Genomic DNA, 10858 nt, shown 5'->3' on the forward strand with positions numbered 1-10858 from the left:
GCAGCTTCTATAGTTGGGTTTACAGCATTCTCCAATAGATTTCGCTTCAAGATTTCTATTCGTCAAGTGCCGTATCTCTGCCTTGCCAATACCTCTGATGTAACAACCGACCATGAGATTAATAGAGGTTTTCTCTGACTTTAAAAGCCTTGTTCAACACATGGTAACACCAGCTGTGTGTGTGTTGGATCTGAATCGGTAAATATTGAACAGCTTTTACATTTCCTCTCTCCTAAAGAGTTCCTCTTGTTCCTTTTGTCCCCACCCTTAGGGAGAGTTTCTTTCTTCTCTTCTGGCTCAGAGAACCTCCACCGCGTGGAGAAGGTAATGTGGGGGACACGCTACGCCATCACTGTGTCCTTCACCTGCGACCCTGCACACGCCATCTCTGACCCTGCCCTGCCATGAGGCAACCACGGATGATGGATGACGGCACTGCCCACTGGTTCCGATAGGCCCTGCAACAAAGAGGCAGAATAGGCAGGAATTAAGAACAAGGGGAAGGAAAAAGAGCTTTTACATGGATTTTTACATTGGTATTCTGTAGCTGCTCGGTCAATATCTTCAATTTTCTCCGTTTATTTTTCAAGTATTGACTTGCTGATGGTGCAACAGGGGGAAAAAAAGAGCCACATGTGGTCTCCCTCTGTGCTTTCCTGTTTGTGTTTTTATCCTGTTTTCTACAGAAATGTCTTTTTTTCCTGCACCATCTTAATCGCTGGTTTTAAGGGTTTTTCAGTTCCCCTGCAGGCTTTCTGCCAAAGCAGGATTGTTTTCTGCCTTTCTGTTTATTATTTTAAGAGAGCTGCTGATTCCCTGAAGAAGAGATCTGAAACTTATGAACTGCCAACTGAATAATCAACGTTTCATCACCAAGTACCACTCATACCCCGTCCTATGACCCGTTGAGGTATTTTCTTCTAAGAAGAACCGTCTCTCTGTCCTGTTCGTTTGCTTTTTCCTACCTTATGCTTCTGTGCAGTCTTGAGGATGTTTTGAAATAAAATGACATCAAAAGTTTGCCTGGTTTTGTTAGTCATGCTTCTCTGTACTTTTCTATTTTAAAACCAGCAGCCTGGAATATTAAACCTTTATGTATTACTACTTTTTAAATTCAATTAACCAGTGTTATACCCGTCTCTGCTCCTGCTGATTGCTACTAGAGTCTTATCCGCCCTTCCTTTGTGAGCCAGCCACTTGAGGAATCTCTTGATTGATCTGAGACTATCATGTGGTTGGGAAGTCATCATCCTCGCCTTTCTTATTTTTCACACAGCTGCACCGAACCACCCACCGTTTCCATTCTCATTTTTTCTTTATCGATTCTGGAGTTTTTTGATTTTAGGATCCATAATTTTGTGTTTATTTTATATGTCAACACCCATTTCAGTTTTTATGCTCTGATGTGATTTTAAATGTTAATGCGTTCATGTGTTTGGGGCTTTTTCTTTTTTTTTCTTTTAAAGGTAAAATCAGAAACAAAATGTCAGCCAGCCATCAAAGAAAGAAAGAAAGAAAGAGAAAGTCAAAATATTATTACGTGGTGCCATTTTCCATTTAAAAAAAAAAAAAAAAAGCAAAACAAAAAAACGGCTCTTCATGTCATTTAAAATAACAGCAGGTTTTTTTACACTTAATAAATGCAAACAGCTGTTTACTTCTGTTAATGTCAACACACTAGGACAATCTTTTAGCGTATATTTAAAATCAGCTGTGCAATTCTGCATTTTTTGGCATTTGAAAGTAAACGTTTTATAAATCGCCTACACTAAAAGCATTCATTTTTAGGCACTAGGTTCACTTGTATATAGTTGACTCATTAACATAAATATGCTAGTAAACTTCTCTTTGTGTGCAACAGTCTGATGCATGTCCAATATTCGCTTTCTTTTTTAGCTCTTTTTGTTTCTCTTCCAGCTCCTACTGAAAATATCAGGCTGTGTAGATAAATTCTGAAAAACCCCAAACTAATTTTGTTTGGGTGTTGTTGGTTGTGTACGTTGCACATTTGACTATCACAGATTTTTAGTTTTAAATTAAAAATACCTGCACGATAAAGCAGAATAAATGAATAGATGAATGGTAAATGAAGAATGCTCGTAAAGGTCATGAAAAACTGAAGTGAGGTGATGCTTCCCTGTTAGTTTGTTGCTAACAATTGCAACTTTCGTGCTACAGAAAGACGTGCCAGTTGCACACTGGTTCTCAAAAATGTAAGTATACATTTATGTATATGTAAGTATACATTTATATATACTTACATATACTTACTTACATGTATCATTAGTGAGCACACATATTCAAAAGCTGTGACTGAAACATTTTTTCTCACACTTTTCTCACCTTGCTGCACAGCTGTTAGCACATTCACTGGTGATATAAAGAACAGAGGTAAGTCTTTCTATGCTGTGCAGGGCTGTGTGGGAGTTTATTTGAAATGAGCATGGTGTTGGGTCACTGTGCAGTAGCACATATATACATTGCATATTTATATATATTTATGCTCTGATGTGACAGGGTCACACAGCTGTAAATGGCAGCGCCTTGTTCAGAGTTTATAACTGATCTGATAAAGATGGCCACGTATGAATTTACTAATAAAGAAGCCATTAATCACCTCTAACCTTATAAATAATGGTTCCAATCACTGTACTCTTCATCTATTACAGTTGTGGTGACATTTCCACATGGAACTGTTAATAAATATAAACATAAATGAAATGGTCAAATATATATTTATTGTAGCTGCTTCCGCGTAATCAGCTTTAGCTAGCAAACTAATTCAGCACACTTCACAAACTTCTAAGACAAATCTTTGCAAAAGAATCTTCCAACTCGTACTTTTCTGGCTAATGATGCTGAAAGATGCCAAAGCTTTATTTAAAAACAAAACAAAAAAACATAAGAAATTGCGTTGTCCTTGTACTGCAGGTTGGGAGGCTTTGCTGTGGTTGGAATGTAAATTTGATCAGACAATTATGAATTGATTATTCATGATTGATTATGAATAAAACTGAACTGAATTGAATTGATGTCAGCTTTTTTCCCTCTAAAGTGACATACTGTGATCACTTGCTAGCTGATTACGTTAAGGTTGTACTAGCCTATATTAAAGCAGACACACACAGTTTTTTCATTTCCTTATATCTTTCCTGTTGGTTTGAACAGACTGGAAAAACAAATACTGCCTTCTGATCTCTTTAAATATCAAGGACACCGTTTCTAAATGTGATTTATTTTAGTTGTTGATACTGTGTGGGAAAGGAATTGAGCCAATAGTTGATTGTAAATGACCCGTCTGGCCTTGCCCGACAATAACACAGTAAATACTTCTACTTACCAATAACTATTATCATGCACGTCAGGATAAATTTCTGCAGGAGTGGGTGTAATTGATTTGGACTGCAAATAAATGTAGGGTGCAGACTGTGCCAAGTATTATTTTTAAGGCTTTGACAGCTGTAGGCATTGATGCAGGATCAGTTGAGGCCTATTTAAGGTAATTTAAACAAAAAACAGACTCTCTGTAGAACATATTGCCCTCAGCAGTGTTTTATCATGATATGGGTTGTGTAATTAATAGTCTAGATGTGACTGATTATTTCAGGTGTTATCATTGGCTTGTGCCAACTGGCGCCATTAGATAGTCTCTGCAAGGCTTAAACAGGACTCAGACTCTAGTGATCTGTCTAAATTCCACTTTAATGAAATGCAGGGAAACAGCCGCCAATATAAACAGTTCACACAGAGCTGTAAACCGCTGGAAGTTACTGTAATGTTTAATGTAATGTAATATTCTGCAGACACAGACAGCAGTATTATCTGTACCACGTTACAGTAAAGAAAGAATCTAGCACTGTGTGCTTTAGGAAGGATTTTCTCCCTTTTTTCCTTCATTCACAAGCTCAAAAACCTGCTGAGCTTTACATGGAGGTTAGACACTGAATTATGGCTTTATTTATAGGAATTTTGGATACCTTACTGCTGATGCTTGTCTGCTAAGATGTAAGATAAAAAAAAAAACGATTACACGCTAAAAAAAAAAAGTGTGCTTGCACCTCTGCTGAAACTAAACAGAATCAAAAGGCACAAATTTCTTCAAGACCTTTAACGTCCATTGTTCTAATTTCTCTTTTGGGAAATTACATTTTTACAGGAAACCCAAAAGTGGCTCTCAAGCTAACGCTTAGAAGAAATCTACAAATCCAGGCTAAACTTCTCAGCTCGAATGTATGCATATTTAAGCTGCTAAATCCCACACAGACCTGGTCTTATCCAGAATTTTCAAACTTCTGCAAAGTTTTGTCAGTCAATATGTGGAGAAAGGAAGAAAAAGAAAGAAAGGGTGGGGGATTTCCATATCTGTGATGCGGCACGATGTAGCTGTAATGAATTTATGCATGAGTTTGGACAATTTGACATGCAAACACAAAAAGGTCAGTGTACCAAAGTGCCCAGTCCCACCTGGGACATGATTTGCAAAATGTCACACTTCTAGATATTCAGATATGTTTTAGAATGACAGGAAATCTGTCACTAATGACATTTTTCTTTTACTGCCTAGACGTGCGTAATATTTCCACCACTCTTGGTCTGTAACAGTCTTTTTTTTCCATGCTTCTTATGAATCTAAGAAGACAGTGGCTTTACAGCTGAAGGCTGCGTGAGCTGGAAACAACATGCCAGATTAGAGTGAAGAGCTGTCTTAATTAAAGACTGTGAACTCTTCATAAAACACAGGCACTTTATGCATCTGTTGTTAGCATGCTTGCCACTGAGGCCTTCTAACCTCTAAACCTTTGCAGTAATTGTTAATGGGTGCAGGTGCTATGCTATTAACTGTGTTATTACCACACAAACACTACAGCATGAAAGGAAGTCCTGTCTGTCCATTCAGGTAAGTGGGCCACAGTTCAGCCTAGTAAACAAAGCGCACAAAGCCTGGATGCGAGCACGCTGAAGAGTAGGTGTTTTAGCTCAGGTTTTACCACAGCAGCAGAAGTGTGTTTGCCTCTGTGGGTGGATGCATGCAAATTCAATGGCAGTGACATGCCATGTGTGTGCTTCTTTTTCTCTTCTTTTTCCATTTCCTGCCAAAATTCAGGATTCCAATTAAATATTCAGAAAATTATCTCTGTTGCTAATCATTTTTCCTTGATGGTGATGGGGAACGTCTTAAAGTAAGACGTAAGGGAGAATTTATAAGGACTTAGGAAAAGATAAATATAGTGCTCAGAGGGTTCAGCTCATACTTGTTTGCTTAATAATGTGATGGCTCTGCAGTTAAAATCAGTAAACTGTATATAAAAGATGAACCAAGGTTCCTGGCATTTGAAATTCATTGAACCTGCATTCATTCTAATGACCAGCAGGAGGTGCATTTCTGATTGGGACAAGAAGAAGTCAGAAAATATAAGATTTTGATGTTGATATTTGGTGATTTAAAAATGTGACATACTGCACAATATTTTGTTTCTTTCAGACACAAAACAAACGCAACTTCCTAACATTTGTTACATGTAGTTATTCATCACTCCCTACTAGGAAAATATGACTATGTATCTTAAACATAAACTGGTTTTATTGGAACAACAAATTGTACCTTGCTTATTTACACTCTGAATAATTCTGCTCACATTAACTGATTATCATGTTTGAGGCATTTTAAACGGGTGTGCTGGTCCTGGTGAACAAACTACACAACATCAACACTCATTACATAATAACATCACTGGAGGGTGTTTCTTCCATCTGTTCTTTTTAAATTTTCTTTAAAAAAATTTTAAAGTTACACTCAACTGTGTTGATGAGTGACTTCAGTAAACTCTTTGCCTATTAGCTTATATTATCTGTAGTTTTAAGTCCTCTTGCAACATGATCATGCAACAATTTTCTAATTTTCAGTTCTACTTTGGGCCAGATTTACTAAAACGGGACAAAGTAGCGTGTGAGGGCATGATTAGCTCTATGAATGATTGTCACTCTTTGTAAATACCAACAGTACTTTTTAAAATTTACACCAAAACCCAGTTTATGCTGGGGCAGTGCGTTAATAAATCTTGCCCTTAGAGTCAAAAAGGATGATGAAAATGCTTAGCTCAATTGAGTGACGTCATTGTGGCCATCTTTTTTATACAGTCTATGGTTTAAACTAGCATTAGATACACGCTCCTCTATTTGTGTTCTTAGAGTGTTTCTTCATGTAGGCTTGCATAATTGTGTACAAGTAATGATAGTAACACTCAAATTAAATAGCTGTTTTAACAGATACTCGTGCTGCTATCCAATCAGATGTTTTTTTCCCCACTAAAGAGATGATCCCCTTATTATCACTTTTCCTTTATTAAGGTTTTTAGCATCTCTGAAGTAAAATCAATTAATAAGTTCTAAAAGCTGATAATACAGCAACTCAGAATGAGGACACAATTAACACAAATTAGGTCCACTTCAGCTTGATTGTTTTAATGTGGGTAATTATATTCATTTGTAGAACACTTTTTTAAAATCCGCTTTACAAAGTGCTTCACACAAGGGAACAAATTCAAATCTAGCAGGTTTTAGTAGAGTAGTGCAATACTCCTCGTTCACCTGTGGGTTAAAACTGGAAAAAAGCCGCATTTTACAATGTGAAACATGTCGCTTATCAGTTATGTTGATCTGCTGTTTTAGTGACAGTCGGATGCTGTCTTACTTTGAAGAAGTTATCTCCTTTCCTCTCCTAAGGGATGTTCCAGTGTCTTCTACTAAAGGAGGTAAGAAAGGAAATACTAAAGCACCTTCCTTTGTTTTCAGAGAATTTGACCAGCTCTTATTATGGCTGTCACACAACACATCGAGGTCAATTCACCTGTTTAGATGTAGGCTCATCACCCCTCCACCAACATGCAGTTGGTATGAGATGTTTGTGCTGATACGCCGTATTTGGTTTTCATCAAACATGGTTCTGTAAATTATGGTCAAACGTCACCACTCTGGTCTCATCTGTCCAAAGGACATTGTTCTAGAAGTCTTGCTGTTTGTTCAGATACAACTTTGTAAACCTGGACTGTGCTGCAATGTTCTTTTTAGAAAGAAGAGACTTTATCCCTGACAATCCTTCCATGTAAGCCGTAATTATCCAGTCTTTTTTTTTAAATAGTGTGCCGTCTTTAACTTTAACATTTAACATGCTAACTGAGGCTTTTAGAGTTGGAGATGTAGCTCTTTGTTCTTTGGATTTCCTGGGACCACTCCTCTGAAGATTAGCAGCTGTCTTGAGTGTTTTCGACTTTCCACAGATAGATGGGCAACAGTTGCTTCTTTAAGATTGTTGCTGGTGTGTTTTGTTTCCTGCTTGATATTGTGTTAACACACCTCAATATTCCAGATCACCAAACTGCCCCAAATTCTGCTTTTATAGAGGCACTCACACTTGCTGATGACCAATAAGTCAAGTGTATTTAATTAGCAGCACCTGCCTGCTGCAGTACTGACCCTCTTTATTCCTATGACAGCAATTTCTGCATTTTGGGTTAAAAAAATATGATGCAGTGTAATATTTCATGTTTTGTTTTTCATCTGAGGTTGTATTTACCTGGTTTTAAGACCTGCTAAGGATCAGATCAGCTCATAGTGACCTGACATATTGTATGTCTATAAATTTGTTTTTTTATTTATTTTTTGTCAGATAACTGCAAATGTGAAACATTTATTATCCTTACATGGAGGGTAATTAAGAAATGTGATCATCGCATAGTATGCCCACCAAAATGGCTTTAACTCAGCTGTTTATGATCCTTTTTTCACTATCTGCAGTGCATGCAGCAGAGTAGCATCATAGCTGAGCAGCAATGAGTTTAAGTCCTTGACCAGTTTGTGAGATGCAATGCTATAAACTAAAAACAAAAGAAATAAACAACAACAACAAAAAAATCAGTTTTCCCATTCCAACGTAGTTCAAACATTCTCTCTGTGTATATGCAAATATAATATTGGATGTCAGATGTAGTAGTGGTGAGAGTACTTGTTAGAGCAGTCCAGTACCTCTATGAAGGAATAACACAGTAACATCTATATCAGTTACTTCAAACAAGAAAAGCTTGAAGAAATATGACGACCAACTTTACATGTGCTCAGCATAAACTAATATAGAGCTTGTAAACCTCTGGCCCTTCTAAAAGTTAATATTCTGCTACAGTGGTGCATATTATTGAGACGTGTGTATGTATCAGTAATATGGAGTGAAAGTGGGGCTTTGGAATTCCATCTACCTACAGGTGCACTACATGTTTTCCTCAGTCAAACATAACCTTTGCAGAAGGTGGGACAAAAAAATCTATGCCCTATTCAGATTATTTTTATTGTTATTCGTTTTTTTTATTTACTGTGTGGGAATTTGATTACATGTGAATGTATTTCGGGACTATGAGGTTACTTTAAGGCATCAGAACTCCGCTGACTTATTCCGTTTGTAAAATGGGTCCTTGGTAGGGGCTGTTTTATTTTGTGGTTTACAGAGGTTCAGATTACCAAATCAAATGGTCCTAAAATAATCCCAACGCACAGACCTGTAAACTCGGGCACGTCCCTGGTTTGTAGTGTAGGCGTGTCAGTAGGAGGTTAAACCTGCAATAGCACAAGTTCTGACTGCCCCCTTTATTTAACTGCTCTAATACAAATAATGTAATGTCAGATTAAAACACCCTTAAATTAAACATTCAAATGTGCTTCTTAAAATCACTTCTGCGTTTAAGAGGTGCTTCAGCTTCTCTAATTACCGCCGCGGCCTTGTACTGCAACACAGCACCGCAGGAAGAGTTCTTCCACTGAGGCTGAGCTGCAGGAGCGCAGCAGAGGGGCTGTCCATCATGGACAGAATAAAATAACAAACAACATATGTGTGACCAAAGAACAGCCGCACTTTAAAATGACAGAAAACAAACTTGGCTGCTTCCTGTTATGCGTAACGGAGACATCACCGCCTACCTGTCGCTGCTCCGGCTCCAGACCCTTTCACCTCACTTCAGTGACCCCATGGCCAGCGTCTCGGAGTTGAACTCGAACTGATTGCTGGAGGACGCCGACTTGCCCCACGAGTAGAGGCTGGGCGGCCGCTTCTTAAACGACGACGTGTACTTGTAGAAGCTCCTGTGCCTGTTCTTCAGGTACTCCCTGTAGTTCTTGGTGAGCAGCGTATAGAGGAAAGGGTTGATGCAGCTGTTGCTGTACGTGAGGCTCGCGACAAGGTAGTTGATGCACGTGTGGGTCTGCGAGGCCAGGCTCAGCGGCTTGGTGTGGTACAGAGGCAGCAGCTGCCAGATCCAGAAAGGCAGGAAGCACGCCCAGAACACCAGCACGATGGTGAAAATCATGATCAGCACTTTCTGCTTCGGTGACCTTTTGCCGCCTTTGCTGATCACAGAGTTGCGCTGGGACTCTAAATAAGTGCGGGCTAACTTGACGTACAGGTACCCGATGATGAGCCCCGGGGCCATGATGCTGGTGCCAAACAGGACCGTCACATAAACTTTATAAGCCAGTGGAGCCCATGTGGGCGCGCACATCCTCTTCACACCCCCGTCCGGCGTGCTTTTAGTTGTCTGAGCGACCATTACCATCATGGGCACGGTGAGCACCAGCGACAGCAGCCACACGCCCCACGCCAGAGCTTTGCGGTAACTCTTAGAGCGCCTGACCGTGTCCAGCGGCTTGGTGACGGCCAGATAGCGCTCCGTGCACATTACGGTCAGGGTGAAGATGCTGGCGTGCATGGTGAGAAGGTCCAAGCTGAGCAGGATGCGGCAGCCCACGTCTCCGAAGTACCAGTCCTTCAGGAAGTAGGTGGACACCACGAAAGGGATGGTGGAGAGGTAGAGCAGGTCCGCGAGAGCCAGGTTGATGATGGAGATGTACATGGAGGTGGCGAACCGGATCGAGTGGCACATCACCACCAGCGTGTACACGTTCCCCGAGACCCCGATGATGTAGACAACGGAGAGGAGCGTCCCGAAAGTGGAAGTGATGACGAGTTCGTGGTCCACGGTGCCGCCAGCCCGAGGCGGGCTGGTGTTCAGGTTTAAAGATTTGTTACTCATGGCGCGTTCGGATCCGTTCCCTGCTCTTTGACAGCTCCGGACAAGTTTTGGAAAAGATGCGCACTGGCACAGGTTGCGTCTCGCTCCCTCCCCCCTCCCTCCTCTCTCTCCGCTCTCCGCCTGCTGCTCTTTGCTCCTGACGTCACCAACGTTACTTCCATATACATCTGACAGTCAGCTGTCTCACCGGTAAACAATGCTCCATCTGAGGATGGACGAAGAGGAAAGCATCGGCTTCTTTTTTCTTTCTTGAAGAGCGGGTGGATTTCTCGGCGCAACGATGTGAGACTGGGATGTATTATTAAAAGTTTAGTCAGCACTGAGCGCGCACCTGATGCCAAAAGCAAGACCGAGTCTGCTAAAATGTCATGAAAAGCTAGGACACAGGTAATGTCAGGCATAGATACTTGCTAGAGGAACCGGTGTTAAAACAACCACCCACCCACCGCCACACACAAAAAAGAATAAATCCCCTGCAGTTAATTTCAGTGTGCCATTTTCTTGAGACTCACGAGAGCAGAAAGCGAACTTTCTCTTTCACTGACCGCAGCGCAGTCGGAGCCCCTCACGCGCTTGTTTTGTGCCAGCATTTCCTTTGTGCAGCTCGGTGTTTGTGTAACATTAGCAAACACTCAGGTCGGCATTGAGTTATGCAAATAGTTTATTATAGGTCACGGAAAAAATAAATACATCTCCAATTATTATAATAAATAAAACTTATTATCATCTCAAGATTAAATAAATAGGTTTTATTGCTCTTATCTACAATCACAGTCATCTGTTTT

The 10858-nt window shown here is 40.2% G+C and overlaps 2 protein-coding genes across 2 annotated transcripts in view; one reads left to right on the forward strand and one right to left on the reverse strand.

Annotated features, from left to right (window-relative positions):
- uts2r2 (urotensin-2 receptor 2) overlaps positions 1-1020 on the forward strand; it is a 34221-nt gene extending 33201 nt beyond the window's left edge. The window contains exon 9 of the mRNA XM_040036663.1: positions 272-1020. Within this exon, the coding sequence (XP_039892597.1) occupies positions 272-408 (137 nt within the window). The 3' untranslated portion in view covers positions 409-1020. The remainder of the gene's footprint in view (positions 1-271) is intronic.
- LOC120736490 (urotensin-2 receptor) lies at positions 348-10145 on the reverse strand. The gene is made up of 2 exons (XM_040036662.1): positions 8965-10145; positions 348-458 (listed from the first exon to the last, which is right to left on the reverse strand). The coding sequence occupies exon 1, from the start codon at positions 10071-10073 to the stop codon at positions 8997-8999; it is 1077 nt and encodes a 358-aa protein (XP_039892596.1). The 5' UTR covers positions 10074-10145; the 3' UTR covers positions 348-458; positions 8965-8996.
- Positions 10146-10858: the final 713 nt, after the last annotated feature.

This window comes from Simochromis diagramma, unplaced genomic scaffold, assembly GCF_900408965.1.
Source record: "Simochromis diagramma unplaced genomic scaffold, fSimDia1.1 OVJJ01000371.1, whole genome shotgun sequence".
Classification (NCBI taxonomy): Eukaryota; Metazoa; Chordata; class Actinopteri; order Cichliformes; family Cichlidae; genus Simochromis; species Simochromis diagramma.